The sequence below is a fragment of the Artibeus jamaicensis genome, unplaced genomic scaffold, assembly GCF_021234435.1.
Source record: "Artibeus jamaicensis isolate MK-2021 breed Jamaican fruit bat unplaced genomic scaffold, CSHL_Jam_final contig_452, whole genome shotgun sequence".
NCBI classification, from domain to species: domain Eukaryota; kingdom Metazoa; phylum Chordata; class Mammalia; order Chiroptera; family Phyllostomidae; genus Artibeus; species Artibeus jamaicensis.
The window spans coordinates 4,859,795-4,877,292 of NW_026521837.1; the positions used below are offsets into that span (position 1 = coordinate 4,859,795).

At 36.1% G+C, this 17,498-nt stretch overlaps 1 protein-coding gene and 1 pseudogene across 5 annotated transcripts in view; one reads left to right on the plus strand and one right to left on the minus strand.

Annotated features, from left to right (window-relative positions):
* Positions 1-4,473: 4,473 nt before the first annotated feature.
* On the plus strand, positions 4,474-5,096 carry LOC119039619 (translationally-controlled tumor protein-like; annotated as a pseudogene).
* A 2,953-nt stretch (positions 5,097-8,049) lies between these two features.
* KLHL8 (kelch like family member 8) overlaps positions 8,050-17,498 on the minus strand; it is an 86,328-nt gene continuing 76,879 nt past the window's right edge. For 4 of the 5 annotated variants that reach the window (XM_053666358.1, XM_037132419.2, XM_053666359.1 and 1 more), the window contains exons 7-10: positions 14,211-14,379; positions 13,834-13,993; positions 10,872-11,073; positions 8,052-10,644 (exon numbers count right to left, since the gene is read on the minus strand). In XM_053666358.1, the coding sequence (XP_053522333.1) occupies positions 10,521-10,644; positions 10,872-11,073; positions 13,834-13,993; positions 14,211-14,379 (655 nt within the window). In that variant the 3' untranslated portion in view covers positions 8,052-10,520. Of the gene's footprint in view, positions 10,645-10,871; positions 11,074-13,833; positions 13,994-14,210; positions 14,380-17,498 lie in introns of all 5 variants that reach the window. The other variant, XM_053666361.1, reaches the window with a different exon arrangement.

Here is a 17,498-nt window from a genome sequence, read left to right on the forward strand (position 1 = left end):
AAAAATAAGAATAAACAAGGAAACATCCAAAGCCAGTTTATGTATCAGGTGGAACCAGAGCAGGAGGGGTAAGTAAACAGAAGACCAGGGTTGCTCTGAGGACAAAGGCCATTGTCAAGGCCCAGACTGGGAGACAGAGCACTGAACCCCCAGCACTGGGAATTAGGTTGAGGAGAGCTAACGTGTCCCACCCAGGAGCAGTTCCTGGCCTGAAGAAGCAAATGCAAAACCTGTCACAAAGGACGTGCCTGATTTAGAACCTCTGGATTTCTACAGGTTCAACTAAGTGTGTGGGTTTACAGAAGAATGTCACCAAACTCAGGAAAGAATAGCAATAAGGAAAAATTCAGAAAAAACAAATAAATTTAGACTCCCGATGACAAGATACTGGCTTTATCAGCCACAGGATACGAAGTATTATGAAAATGCTGAAAGAATGAAAATGATAAAAAACCAAAAAGAATTAAGAGTCAAACAACCAAGTTTATGTAAAAGAAAATGAAATAGAACTTTCAGAAATTAAAACACTGTAATCGAAATGAAAACTTCAATAATGAAGAGCAGATTATACAGAAATGAATGTTAGTAGATAGAAAAAGAGAACAGTAATATTCAGATTTTGTCCATGGCAGAAATTTTCAGAGCAGAAAGCACCATAAATATAAGAATTACAATGTACACTAGCATGACAAATACAAAGGCACATCCAGGTGGTCTTACAGTGAAATTACAAACCAGATGAGATCCCAGAAGCAGCAGAGAGAAAAAGGAAACCCCAAGGACAGCAGGTGACTTGAAATACCAAGGGAACCATGACCCCAGAGACATGACACGTCTCAGAATATTAAGACAACCCTAACTAGAACCGTGTCTGGTAAAACTATGAAGCACAACAAGTTCTGTGCCCTCCAAATGTGTGGGGTAAACTTTAAGCCCTCTTACCACACACAGTAACTATGAGGTGATGGATGAGTTCATTAACCTGTGTGAAAGTATTCATATGTCAAATCATCACATTTTACACTTCAAATATTTACAATTTTGTCAATTATACTCTAATAAAGCTAAAATTGTTTAATATAAAAATGACAGTAAAATAAAAACATTTTCAGATGTAATTCACCCCATTACCAGATTAAAGTAGAAAAACCATGTTTACCTCAAGATGAAAAAAGGCAATTTATAAAACTCAATCCCTATTTGATATTTCCTTGCCCTAATTAAGAACAGCAAAACCTAAGAAGATTCAATATTGTAGAGCTGTCAATACTCCTTAATTAATCTACAGGTTAAATGTGATTCTATTTTTTTAATCAACTTAAGTTGCTCTTTCCCCAAAATACTTGACAAACTAATTCTATCTGGTGAAAGAGCAAAAGACCAAGACCACTCCTTAAGAAAGATAAGGAGAGAAGACTCGCTCTTCCCTGTGTTAAAACAGGGCTGTGAAACTCATCTTCACTGGGGGCCACATCAGCCTGGCGGTTGCCTTCAAAGGGCCAAATGTAATTTTGGGATTGTATAAACGTAACTCCTCCTTAACTAGGGGCAAGGAGCTTTGGCGTTGCTGCTGGGTAGAAACCAGGTGCTGGGCCACATAAAACAAGTTGGAGGGCGGGATTTGGCCTATGGACCTTGTGTTTGCCACCTGTGTCTTAAGACTTTTAATTAAGTTACAGCAATTAAAATAATGTCACTTAGACCTTTGTTAGACAAATTGACCAATGGAATAGAACAGTAAGTCCAAAAAGAGATGTTTACTTATGTGGAAATTGGCCATCTAAAGTCCCCAAGGAAAGGATGAATTAGTAAACAGTAAGAATAAAATTGGTTATTCGTATAAATTAAATTTTTCTTATCTCACACACAAATCAATTCCAAGTGGACTAAAGACATATGACTTTCTTTTTTGGGGTGTTTTTTGCTTTTTGAATTGTATTGATTTTGAGAGAGAAACATACATTGATGGCATTCATTGGTTGATTCTTGCATATGCCTTGATGGGATTGAACCTGAAACCTTGGTGTATCAGGACCACCCAGCCAGGGTGGTCTCCACATGTTTTACTGAAGAAGTCTGCCCAGAAAGTATCAGGTCATGTAATATGAAAAAGAGACATTTAATGAAGATAAACATTGTGCACAGGACACTGACGCCTCTGTCCCCTTCAAAGTAGACACTTTGGGACTTCACAAGAGTTTTCCCAGCATCTCTTCCACTGTTCAAAACATCCTGCAAAAGCCTTTGTGGGAATCACCATCAGCTGCCCCATCATATTTTCCTAAATCTCATTGATGGTCTGAAATCTTTTCCCTTTCAAAAGTGGTTTTAGTTTTGGGGAAAGCCAGAAGTCCCAGGACACCAAATCTGGGTTGCAGGGCGGCTGACTCACCTGGGTGATTTGATGTTTCACCAAAAAACTCTGCACTAGACATGATGCATGAGCAGGCATGTTGGCACAATGAAGCGACCAATCACCAGTTGCCCACAGTTGTGGCCATTGTCGTCATACTGTCTCTCTCAACTGACGAAGAACATTGAGGTAGTTCAATGATCTCTGAACAAGATCATTGTTTGGCCTGGAGGGGTGTACCCATAATGGACACCTTCTAAATAAAAAAACACAGTTAACATGGGATTGATCTTGCTGTGACTTTGCTGCACCGTCTTTGGGCGTGGAGAACCAGGTGACTTCCACCAGGACAACTGGGCCCTTGTTTCTGAATCACGGCCGTGCCGTAGACCCACAATTCACCTCTGGTTATGACCTTCTTGAGTAAATCTGGCTCATGAGTAGTGGTTTGAATCAAGTCATTAGCAACTGCAGCACAATGTTCCTTCTGCTTTGATCGCAGAAGCTGCAGAAGAAATTTTGCCACAATGCATTTCATGCCAAGATCCTGTTAAAATCTCAGACACAGTAGTTTTTGGAATCCCCAAATCAGCTTCTAGGTCTTGCAGTGTCAGTCACCAATCTTTCTTGATTGCAGCCCACACACATTCAACATTCACAGGTGTTCTGTTTGCTGCAGGCCTTCCAGAACATGGCTCACTTTCAATAGATTCTCGACCATCTTTGAAGCATTTGTGCCACACTTTTATTTGCGTTGCACTCATTGCATTGCCCCCAAAAGCCTTCTGAATCATTCAACTAGTTTCCACAGAGAAATAGTCAAGCTTAACACAGAATTTGATGCAGATTGGTTGACTTGCCCATTTTCAGTGTGATGGCCACACAGTATGATGGTCACACAGTGTGATGGCCACACACCCACTCAACAGTGTCTACTGCCCCCACTGACTAGTCCAGTGAAGTCCTCATTGTTCACACATGTGCACACCAGTCCACTCTTGGCCACCAGGTTACACTGATGTCACACAAACTGTTCTTGTTATATTAACAATGGCTGGACTTTTTCTAGACAGACCTTTTATAACATATAGCTCAATGAGATATCACAAAATGAACACACCTGTGTAACCACCCATCATTGAAGTAAAAAATTTGTTTCTGCAAAAGCCCTCTTACTGATTCCCAACCACTGTCCTTTCTTTGCTCCTCAAAGTTAACTACCCTCCCAACTCTTCTAATATGATGGATTAGTTTTGCCTGTTTCATAAACTTTGTATAAATTGATTTAGTCATAATGTACTATTTTGTTTCTGGATTGGTGAGGTTTCTCCATATTTTGTGTAGTATTACTTTATGTTCCTGATTGGATATTATGCCATCGTATGATCATACCATAGTATATTTAAGCATTTTTTAATATTGAAGGAAAATTCAGTTAGTATTATGATTATTGCACACATGCATGCTTTTCTATTGAGTATATGATAAGACTTGCTGCATCAATTTACAACATTCTGACTTTTAAAAGAGATGGTAAGAAATTTCTTAAGGCACACAAAAAAAACTACATTTGAGTATGTTATAATTAACTTTCTTACCAAAACACCAAAATGATAAGCCACAAGCCACAAACTGGACACACATGTGCAATGAAAATATTAGAATACATTATGAAGAATTCTTAAGTATAAAAACGGAAAAATACAAAAAATAGAAAAATAGACAAAAGACATCAAGAAGTATTTCACAGAAGAAACAGGAATGACTAGTAATCGAGGAAACATTTAATGAATAAGGACAAAATAAAGTAAAGCCACAATGAAATACAATTTTATACCTGCCAGACTGGCAAGAATTAGGTGTTACAATAGCAAGCGAGCAGTAAACCATAATGTCAACTTTGGAAAAAACTTGGTATTATTTGTAAAACTGATACAAAGCTAACCAAGCACATACCTACAACCAACTCTACTTGTAGGTATATACTCTAAAAAACACTCTTGCACATGTGTACTAAGAAACTATATGAAATATGACTGTTCATTTTAGTGCTATAAAAGCCAAGAAAAGGAAAACGATATCCAACACAAATTGCAGCCTTTCCACCAGGTTCCCCCGACCCCCAAGCACCACCTGAACTAGCAGAGCCCTCCTCTTCTTCCAGCTGCCGGCAACCTGATCAGCCAGGATGAGATGTTCTCTGATACCTACATCTGGAAGATTACAGTCAGGCTGTGCCTGGTGGGGAGAAGAGGGTCAGTGGACAGAGAATTACATTGATGAGTTGGTCATTGGTGGCAATGTCTCCACTGAAGGTCCTGAGGGCACAGTTTCCAAAAGCACAGCCATCACTGGTGTTGATATTGTCATGAACCATCATCATTTGCAGGAAACAAGCTTCACAAGAAAAGTCTACAGGAGGTACATCAAAGACGACATGAAATCAATCAAAGGGAAACTTGAAGAAGAGAGACCCACAAGAGCAAAGCCTTTGACAGGGGCCACAGAACAAACTGAGCATATCCTTGCTAATTTCAAAACTCCCAGTTCTTGACTGATGAAAACCTGAATCCAGATGGCATGGTTGCTCTGTGGGAGTACCGTGAGGATGGTGCAACCCGCATATGATTCTCTTTAAGGATGGTTTAAAGAGGGAAAAGAGTTAAGAATCTGGAATTTGGGTCTGTCACCTGTCATCATAGCTGGCTGCTGCTTTTGAGCCACACACCAGGACTAGGACAAATGGAACTGATGTTATCTTGAGTTCTTCATTTATTTTGACCTTGATTTGGAGTGGAGGCATTGTTTTAAAGAAATGAATGGCATGTAGGTTGTATAAAAATAAAATGCATTAAAACTCATTTGAGAGAATGCCTCTTAGTTTAATACATATTTAAATTCATCCTGTATGGAATTCCCGGAGAAGCTAAAGCCTGGTTATACCCCACTACTAAAGCATAAGACTGTCTTCAGATAATTTCTACAGTGAAAACAACTCTTGAGACTGGAATATAAAAAAACAAGGATCAAAAGTCTTAATTCTGAGTTGAAGTAAAGGGAAAGACCAGGTTCATAGAAAAGCTAACATTTGAAGTGGATTTCTTAGACATTTCATCACCTACAAACAGAACTGGAAGAGATTACCAAAAGAATAAAAAGACACTAATAGAATTTGAAAAAAAATCACAAATCTGTTGAATACAAAAAATCAAATACATAAGACTAACAGTATAATACTATTTTATTTATTTATTTATTTTTAGAGAGAGGGAAGGGAAGGAGAAAGTGAAGTAGAGAAACATGCACCCCTAACTGGGGACCTGGCCCACAACCCAGGCATGTCCCCTGACTGGGAATCGAACTTGTGACCCTTTGGTTTGCAGGCCCACACTCAATCCACTGAGCTATACCAGCCAGGGTGATACTTTTTTTTTAAATGAAGCTCATCAACAAAAGTAAACAATATGTAACTCAGGGATATATGTATAAAAACTAAAGAAAAAAAGCAAACTAATGATTGATCAGGATACTTACCTCTCAGGTAGGGTAGGTGGAAATTGAAATTGAGAAGGCGCACTAATGTGGAATTGATCCTACCAGAAATATTCCAGTTCTTAGTTAGAAAGTAGGTATATGAGTGTTTTATTAGTATACTTGATAATATCCACATTGCATATATTTATATATGTATCAAATATATACAGAAATAGTGACCAGTGGCTACCAGAGGCAGCTAGTTGTAGGGAGTAGGTGAAACGGGTGAAGGACAGAAAGACATAAACTTCTAGTTCTAAGTCCTGAAGACGTTATGTACAGCATTGTGACTATGGTTAGTAAGACTGCATTATCCATTTGAAAGTTACTATGGATGGTGATGGATGTTTAATTGGACTTATGTGGTAACCATTTCACAATACTCACATCTACCGAATCATTATGCTGTACACCCGAAACCAATATGTCAATTATATCTCAATAAAGTAACAGGAAAGTGACAAAAAAGAATGTAGTGACCAGAAATACTTTTATACTGCTAAGAGACTGTGAAAAAGCAAACCATCTTCCCTTACAGGCACATAGACAGTCTTGTGAAAGCAGAGTTATATAGCTGGTTAGGTGGAACAGTTAACTTTTTCAGTCATAAAGAACTGATTAGTTGTGGATCTTGAAATACTTAATGTCTTTGAAAGAATTTTTTAACTGTGAAATGCAGAATTATTGTAGAGATTAAAATATTATTTAAAATGTTATTATAAAATAACTGGTACAGACTATACATTTAAAAAATTATACATATCAATACTCCTCATGACTAGTACTCAAGTGTAAGAAATTTCTCATACTAATGCATTGTTCAGGTAGACTGAATTTAGCCTCGGTCATTAATAGAAGAGTGATTTGTTAAAACAGCAACAAAAACAACTAGAATTTTGTGCATTCAAGTAAAGTTTGCCCTCGAAGAAGCTATATATTTCATTCACTGAAGGTATATTGCTCAGGGTAATTTTAGTACTCTTCCACTAAAACTGTTTACTTTTGAAAAAAATTTTTCCAGTGAAAGAAAATATTCTTTGCGGGTAGATTTCACCTGTGATAAGCATGAAATAGTTTGAATCAAGTATGATGAATAAAATACACGGGACCATAACCAAGTTAAGACACTGCTCAAAATCAACATGACTTTCATGAGACCAGTTCTCTTAGATGATGAATGAGATCTTCAGGCTGTTTTTTCAAAGAGGAGTTTCAGGTAAGTTTTTAGGAACGGCAACACAGCTAAAAAATAAAACTGTAGCTTCATGAAGTTACTACCTAAAAAGACAACATTCATCTTAATGCATAATGAATCTCAATTCTATGCAGTACAAGCCTGCAGTTGCTTAGTGGCTGATTCTATCAGCTACCTTTAACTTCTGTAAGGGTAACAAACACCTTCCTATTTTCAGTTAAACAGAAAGATCCTTTCTATGAGAAAAATATTGCAGCCAACCTACTAAATTGATTTTTATTTGAGCAATGGAGAATAAATAATTACATTGCTTTGATAAGATTCATAAAAGTAATCGAACAGTGAGATGTAAAGTTTTATCGACTGTATAGACATTCCTATTTATAATAGATACATGCAATGTATTTTAATAAGTAGCACTGATATGAACCCAACTCTTTGATCTCAGTACTTGATAGTGTATATGATAATTTATTACTTTGATTTGCTCTGGAGTATTACTATACAAATTTACGTATGGTTTTAAGAAAATATTATGTTGAAGTTTTATTGCCACCTGTAAACTCACATAAAGGGGAAGAGAGACAGAGCCAATGGCATCCCAATAGTAATTTCTTTACAAGTCTGAGATGAGAAATCACAGAAAACATTCTTAACTGATAGGACATGAATTAGATTCTAGATTCGTTCTCTACACAGAAGAAAAGGGAATAAAATTTTTTCACATCATTTGTGAGAGTAGTTCATGTAATTTCGACAATCTCTTAAGTAGATATTTAATAGCATTTTAAGTTCAAAATACACTTGGCAATTAAGACAATGAATAATAACTCCTCAAAGGGAATACAAAATGTATTCAAACATTAAAAAATAATCAATTAGTTACACAAAATATAGTGAAATTAGTCAAAAGCAGTATCGAGTAATGTTTTTAAAGTGGCAGTGCAGTACCCGTGAAGCAGTGCTTGTCGCAAGTACATGGGAAAACCACACAGAGCACCTAGCGATACATCCTGAAGAAATAGTATGCAGATTTTCATTTTTTCTTTTTTCCATGTATAATGTCAAAATTTAGCTCTATTTTATATCACTTTTTGATAGGCATTTTAACACCTAAGCTGAAAGTAAACAGGCCTCATAATTAAGGAGCCACCTTTTAATATTTCATCTCTTTATACCTATGAATATAATCATCTTTCAACTGCATGATTCCTTTGGCCAGATTCTCATTTCATATCTTAAAGAATATGTGTTTAATAAAGAGATCGTGCATATGATTCCCCTATTTATCTTTCCAACCATTGCCCGGTCCTTCAAGGCTGTGCCTCTGACTGTTGACCACACAATGTGCCAGTCAGCCACATGTTCCACTGCTTTGTGTGACTTCTCTTATGAGTAGTTCATATTTTATGGGTAGCTGGGGTACCAGGTTAGTATGCTAGATGACTACTTTAAAATAAAAATCACAGTTGGAAATGAACATCTTTATGTTCCTAAATTCTATACACATGACAAAGGCAGAAATGTTAAAGAAAAAATATTTTAATCTTAGAAATAAGATCGAAATCTCCTTCACCACCAAATAAATAAAATAACTAGTAACTACAGCTCGACAAGCACTGTAATACAAGAATGCCGTTAGATATGACAAATACACAGTTGAAGCCAGATTATGAGACTAATTCTCTACATCCAGCCAGTTGTAGCCAATCTAGTAAGTACTAAGGAGTTAAATGCTTTGGGGACTGACTGAATATGGTTATAGGTATATAAGAGAACAAAAAATTATGCCAAAAAATGGCATAATTTGGGAAATTTTAAATCTGCTTCATGAAAGACCTTTTTCTGCTACGCTGAACTCTCCTACAATTTTGCCCCCCTTTTTTGGAGGGTCTAATTATACCTAATAGATACTACCTTTGTAATGTGGCTTTTTGATCTGCTGCACTGACAAGCCCAGGATGCCCTTCAATGAGGATGGTCAGAGCTACTAACTAGGCAATGAACTTCAGGGCTAGCTAGAGGGGTTAGTGCTCTTCATTCCCCTGCTTCCCTGTGAAACAGAAAACTGACCAGCAGTGAATTATACTAAATTCTAAGGCATAACTAAAGGAAAACTTAGAAAGGCCTAGAAGAGAAGTATCAAACTTCATTGCAAATACAAAAGAGAAAATCTTTAATATTCTTCATAAATATTTATAAAAATATGTACATATAATGAATAGGTCATTTTATAACGCTGGTTAAACCACGAAAAGCTGTTAAATCAGTAGGTATATGAATATCCTAACTTCAAATTAATGTACAGAAATATTTTCAATTAAAGTTCAATAAATATACCAAAGGGGATTAAATAAAACAGGAAAAAAAACTTTCTCTGTTTTACCAACAATATCTTTTATTTGTGATGATGAACTTTAACTAATCAGTAAACTACAGTCTATATAAGGTTTATGTAAAAATGCATTCATTTTCTAATAATAAATTAATACAGAGTCTGTACAGTTAGAAACACCAGGACAGTGGCAAACAGCAAAACAGGGAGTTCAGAATCAAATCAAAAAAGAGTACTGAACATACTTTTGGGTTCCCTCATTAAGGAGACACATAAGCTGTGCCATTTTTTCTCAAGGTTTCTTCACTGGGCACCAGAATAACATCAACTCTAAAGGCTTCTAATATTTCCTCTAGTTCAACTTTTGCTTATTATGTAAAAATTCCTTTTTGTATGAGATGAAAAAATAAAAGTGTACACTCATTCAGGTTGAATTAGGTCAGCTAGGTCTCTTGGTGTCTTAACAAGTGAAACTGAAATTAAGATCTTCTAATACTCCTATAAGTTTCTGAAAATGCAGCCGAGTGGCATGCAGAAAGAGGACACATTTGTTTCTACTTCTGTAAATATCCAAGGAATTGAAAAATCAACACCTAGAAAAAAGCAAGGCATAAATTCATCAGCATCAAATAGAACTGCTCTTCAAAAGGAGGTTTCTTACCTATCCTGATACCCTGGTGTTGATGAATAGGTTCTAATCTGGCCTCTAGGAAAAATCCACTGGCTAAGGTTAATACCTTTAGGCAAAAGAAAATGTACAACTAAACAAATGACTGTTTTACATTTTGATTCATCTACACTTTTTTAAATGGGGATTTCAATATTTGGCATGATTTTAAACCTTTTTTTCAGAGCAGGTATGATTTCAGGTTACAATGTCTCCCTTCCCCACTCAATTATTTGCTAAAGTGGGAAGAAACAAATTTAACTTAATTACTAATAATTCTTTTCCTACTATTCCAAAAGTTGCACTTAGTCACAATACAACAGTTTACATTTAGATAAGACTCTAGTAGTAGTTAAAATTGTTCAAAGATGGTCATACAAAATCCGGGTCATCTTTCTTGACTATCAGACAGGACTAAATCGTTGATGGCTGAAACTCACATACAGTCAACCACATTACTGGGCCCGTGACCTACATCTCGAATTTGGCTATTTAAACAGGCACACACAGCTACACCTGCTCCAGCTCTGCAGTGGGACACAGATCCAACCAGCTCCCATCTGAAAAGATAGAGAGAAAGAATGTTATCTTGAAGCAAAGCCTGATCTACTCAAAATATCAACAAGATACAACCTGCTTATTACAGGACTGGTTTTAAAAGACACCAAGCCTTCTTAGGAAGATAAGATATCCCAAATGTTTTATGTTAACTATATCTAACAGCATTTTAGCACTGTGAAGTAATCAGTTACTGGAAGATCCCATTAAAGCAGATAACAAAAGTTACCTGTTCTGCACTGGATCAAATGCTTCAACAGTATTTAAGTATGCATTGCCATTATGACCACCAACTGCAAAGATCTTGCCCATCACTGTTGCAATCCCCACTCCACCCCTGGGAGTGGTAAGTGCTGCCACATAATCCCACTTGTTGCTTCGAGGGTCATACCGCTCAACTGAACTCAGAGGAGAATTATCATCAAAACCACCTATAGAGAGAAAAAAAATTTCAAAGCATTACATTTTATAGACATTAACTGTTAAGTCTCAATTCAACAATGTCAACAAACCTAATCTTTTAAAAACATTTTAGAGAACAGAGAAAATTCGGAAAAAAAATTCACCTCAACACCTATCACCACTACCAACTCCTGTCAGATATTTTCTACAATTCAGGATAACTAAAATAGTATTTTATTGCGATACAAGCATTTAATCCTAAAGTAGGAAACACTGGAGTCTCTGTGTCTAAGACTATAATTTAAGAGAAAAGAAAAAAAAAACCAACAGACGTATAATTTTTCCTTAGCTTCCTGTGAGTAAGCAAGACAGCACCATCTGTACTGTGTGTATATGTGTGTATTGTCTTTTTAAACAGTAACAAGGCTTGAGAAGAAAATAAACTACATTAACTCATTTGACTCATTTAGATATAAGTTAAAGTTTTCCAACGGATTCCTTTAATACTATAATTGCCGTCATAACTAGAAACAGTACATTAGGATTGAATTCTTACCAATTTTTGTCAAAACTACATCCTCATGCTACAACATTGTAGGCGATGACAGTCCTCTCTGCAGCTCATTCTAACAATGTTACTGATAACATCCCTGAGGGTTAAACATAGACTGTTACTTTAACGGTGCTCTGCTTTTTCCTTTACAAATAAATGTCTCTCTTTAGGCTCTATTTCTCGTTAGTCTACATGAATCACAGTTTTCTTTGGTGACTAACCCTATTTTCCTGACAATAGGAAGTACTGATATTATGATCAACCTATTTAGAAACAAGGTCAGTAAAAAGAATATCAACAGGTAACTTCTCTAATGGCTTTACCTTGATGTAATCAACTAAGGTAAAATTCAGCAAATTTATGTGCATAACTTGACAAATTTTAACAAGTGTATCAACAAATGATAACAACTGTCATCACCACCATGACACAGAACATTCTCTCATTATAATACAGAGTTTAGTTTTAATTATTGCTCATGCTAATGTAAAAGATTAATTTTTTATTGGTTATATTTTTCATAGTCCTCTTTTGCACTGGTTCCCTATCATTTCCCTGGGCAATGCATATAAATGTAGAAGAAAGAATTCAAAGCAGAGAGAGGAAAGAGGATGCAACCAGCTTGTGAGATGTGTGCACACAGTTACCTCCAAAGCTTTCTTACTCAAAACAGTTATGTCTGTTTAGGATTTGAAGACTTAGAGGGTTTTTTTAATGTTCAACCTGAGTCAGTTTTATTCTTACCATATCTATTCCAACTATAAGGTTAGATTTAAAAGTAACAGCAACAATGATACTCCTACTGACATAACACATACTGCCTGTGCTGGACAGGGCGCTGTGAGGTAGCAACCGTGTACTGTAAAATCTGGTGTCTCATAGACCCAAGTCCAGATTCCAGCTTTGTCACTTGTTTAGGCACATGACTGTAAGTTATCCATCTCTCTGAGACTGACTCCATCACAGAAGTGCTGTGATCAGGCAAGATCTGAAGGTAAATCATGTTATTCCTTCTCTTCTTTAACACACGAGCACTGGAAGATTCAGCATTACTTTTATTACTTGCAGATATTTAAACACTAACAATATCCCATTCTCTTTTCAAAAACCCTAAGTTATGTAACACCAAACAATTTACATCAACATAAATATGACATGTGCTAGTGGCAAACTCTGAATTTGTTTCTTCCTCTGTAAAGGAAGAAATTACTAATCCCAATATAGCTACCTATTCATTGGGTAACTACAAAGTACCAGATGCAGTTGGAAAGGCTTAACATATATTACCTCTAACTCTTAAAACAATTTTGAAAGACAGGCATTATTATTCCCATCTCTCAATCCTTTAAAGCCTTACTATTGGAAGTGAGTAGACCAGAAATAGCATCAGGTATCACTAGGAAACTGACAAATATACAGAATCTGGGCCCCTCCTCTGCAGTTCAACAATACCTCCATATTATTTATATGCATATCAAAGTTTGAGAAAGCACTGCCCTGTGGTTCCTTCCAACTCTGCAAGGCACAAATTAATATAATGATGCCAATACCCATTCTGTATAGCTTAAAGTAGTCAACATAATTCCCTTGAGATGCAAAAAACATGCCCTAGATCTTTAAAGATTTTATCAAAGCACATTCAATTTCTGCCCTTAGATTAAAAAATATATGTCTTAAGGCCCTGGCTGGTGTAGCTCAGTGGATTGAGCGTGGGCCTGCAAACCAGACAATCACAGTTCGATTCCCAGTCAGGGCACATGCCCAGGTTGCAGGCGGGTTCCCTGCAGGCCAGTTCCCAGCAGGGGACGCACAAATGCAGCCATATATTGACGTTTCTCTCCCTCTCTCCTTCCCTTCTCCTCTAAAGATAAATAAATAAAATCTTTAAAAATATATATATATATGTCTTATTTAAATGTAGTCCCTTAGTTTATTAGATACACTTGCTACTCCATACTAGGATGGAGTTTAGTTTATCCCTTGGTTTAGATATACTTGCTGGGAGTATGGAGTAGCAAGTATATCTAAACTCTACCTGGAGGTAGAAGTTTCAAACATGAAACAGGAAGAGGTAAACAAAAAAGCATGAATGTCAACCCTAAGAATTCAAAAGCAAACCTTAGGATGGATTCCATTTGTACCTAAATGCATTATAATTTGTGTTATTGTGTTGTTTTATAACACTGCCATTGTACACCCTATAAAAAATTAGGCCAGAGAAGTATCACACACTCACCAACAACATATAAGCAACCGTGGAGCTCACTAACTCCATTGCCTGCTCTTCGTTGACCCATCTCTTTAACTTCTATCCACTTATCCAGATGTGGATCATACCGCTCCACACTAGATAAAGAAGCCACTCCATCGTTGCCACCTACTGCATAGACATGGTTCTAAGAGAAAATAAAAACATATCACATTAGACTTTGAATTTATTTATATATTATCCTCTTGGTATATCAGAATCTTTAAAGCAAGCAGCATTTTGTGGAATAATATGGAGTATAACTGATATGTGCACACTGAAGATACAAATATACCAGATCTTCCCTCATTTGGTTAGGGATGTGATACAATCCAGTCCAATGAGCAAGCTGCCATGTAACTTACTAGTAGAGCCACAGAGCCAACTCCTCCGCGGGGAATATTCATTGGTGCAACTGTACTCCACTGATCACATTCTATGTCATATCTCTCCACGTAGTTGAAGCAAGTGTTGTCATCTAACCCTCCAATTGCATAAATTGGGCCTCCTAAGGAGGCCAACGCAATTCCTCGCCTGTAAAGTTGATACAACACGTTTTAGCATCTGGTTTTGTTTTCAGAAAACAGGTAGCAAAAAAACAACTGTGCCAATGCAAGTCAATCATAATGTTAAACTTCAACGTATATTTAGATTTATCAAAGCTTCTAAACAGAGGGTTACAGTATTGTCAAATGTGCACATCTATGTTAACAGAGCCCTCAGGAGTTTTATGATGCATAGTCTATACTGGTTAACTTTAAACTCAAATGAAATAATAAGGTAAAAACCCAATAAAATACTATAAATGGAGTCTAAGACATTCAATTAGTAAAACAAGGTTGCATAACTGAGAGGTTGATAAATTGAAAGATGATTTATTATGGAGATCAGAAGTCAATGTCATTTCTAAATTCATGTAATTTGCAGAGCATGTTTGGTTGCAGGGTTTCACTGTACTGCACAAAAGAACATCAATTTTTATATTACAAACTTTATATGAAACTGCTTCACTTATGTAAGACATTTTTTTCTCTTCTTGGAAAAGAGATTTAGCTCATGTTAAATTACTGGAATGATGATCAGAAGAAGATGACATAAATTTCTTAAAAAAACACATTTCAGTGATTCAAAGTTGACCTATTCTAGAACTACATCTGTCACTGACTTGGTATGTATTTTAGATAAAGTAGTGTATCTTATAAATCTCCCCTACCTTGCTTCTTCTTCTGTAACCCATTTGAGACAGGAGAAGATAAAGCTGATATTAATGAGTTAATACAGACAAAGCACTAAGAACAGTGATGGACCCATACTTAGTGCTATGTATTAGCTATTGTTGGTGAGAGCAGCAGTTCTACTGAGATTCTAAGTTTACCAAAGCAGTATCCTGGGAAAGAATTCTTAAGGATAATGTTGTCATTCGTTTTCAGTAACCTTAACCTCTTTTCTCTTGAGTATAAAAAAATGACTCATAAAATATTATGGTTATACAACTATATGCCAAGAAATGTGAAAACCTGAGCAAAATGAACAAATTTCTAAAAAATCTAGAAAAAAAGTCTTCCAAAATCAAATGAAGAAGAAGCAGAAAGCCTGAACAGACCAGTAATAGCTGAAGAAATCAAAGCAATTATCAAAAAACTCCTGGCACACAAAGGCCCTGGACTGAATGGTTTCACAGGAGAATTCTACAAGCATTTAAAAAAGAGTTAACCCTATCTTCACAGACAATCCAAAAAATCCAAGAAGACGGAAGACTCCCCAAATCTTTTTATGAAGTCAGTACCATCCTAATCCCAAAACCAGATAAAGACACAACAAAGAAAGAAAACTTCAGGCCAATATCACTGATGAACAGACACTAAAATCCTGAAAAAAATAGTTGCAAATCACACCCAGCAATACATTAAAAAGATCATACACCATGATCAAGTGGAATTCATCCCAGGGATGCAAGGATGGTACGATATTTGTAAATCAATAAACGTAATACATCACATAAACAAAAGCAAAGACAAAAATCACATGATCATATCAATAGATACAGAAAAAGCATCTGACAGGGTACAACATCCATTTATGATAAAAACACTCAGCAAAGTGGGAATAGAGGGAGCATTCCTCAATATAATAAAGGCCACATATGAGATACCTACGGCCAATATCATACTCAATGGGCAAAAACTAAAAGCTTTCCCACTAAGATCAGTAACAAAACAAGGATGTCCTCTTTCACCACTTCTATTCAACATTGTATTGGAAGTCCCAGCCATTGTAATCAGATAAGAAAAAGAAATAAAATGTATCCAAACTGGAAAAAAGGAAGCAAAACTGTCATTGTTTGCAGATGACATGATAGTGTACACAGAAAAGTCCTATAGACTCCACCACAAAATTACTCCACCTAATAAGTGAATTTGGCAAAACAGTGGGATACAAAGTCAATATTCATAAATCAAAGGCATTTTTGAACAACAATAAAATATCTGAAACAGAAATCAGGGAAAAAATCCCATTTGACATAGCAACAAGAAAAATAAAGTAATTAGGAAGAAACCTAACCAAGGAGGTAAGACCTGTACTCAGTACAACACTGAAAAAAGAAATCAAGGAAGACACAAACAAATGGAAACATATACTGGGTTCATGGATTAAAAGAATTAACATCATCAAAATGTCCATACTACCCAAAGCAATTTATAGATTCAACACAATCCCTATGAAAATACCAATGACATATTTCACAGATATAGAACCAACATTTCAAACATTTATATGGAACTATAAATGACCCCAAATAGCTGCAAAAATTTTGAGAAAGAAGAACAAGTAGGAGGACAATACTTGATACCAAACTATATTATAAGGCCACGGTAATCAAAACAGTATAGTACTGACATAAGAACAGACACATAAATCAATGGAACAGAATAGAGAGCCCAGAAATAAACCCAAGTCTCTATGGTCAATTAATATTGGACAAAGAGGAAAGATACATACAATGGAGTAAAAATAGCCTCTTTAACAAATGGTGTTGGGAGATCTGGACAGCTACATGCAAAAAAAAAAAAAAAGAAACTTGATTACTAACTTACACCATACACAAAAATAAATTCAAGGTGGATAAAAGACTTAAATATAAGTTGTGACACCATAAAAGTCCTAGTGGAGAACACTGGCAGGAAAATCTCAGATATTCCACGCAGCAATATTTCCACTGATATGTCCCCTAGAGCAAGGGGCATAAAAGAAGAATAAACAAATGGGACTTCATCAAATCATAAATCTTCTGCATGGCTAAAGAAAACATCAACAAAATGGAAAGGGAACCAACCATATGGGAAAATATATTTGTAAATGATACCTTGGACAAGGGTTTGATCTCCAAAATATATAAAGAACTCACATGATGCCACTCCAGGAATATAAACCACCTAATTAAAAAAATAGGCTAAGGACCTGAACAGACACTTCTTCAAGGAGGACATCCAGAGGGTCCAGAGACATATGAAAGGACACTCAGCATCACTAGTCATCTGAGAGATGCAAACTAAAACCACAATGAGATGCCACTTCACACTGGTCAGAATGACCATCATAAACAAAGCAACAAGTGCTGGCAAGGTTGTGTAGAAAAGGGAACCCTAGTGCAC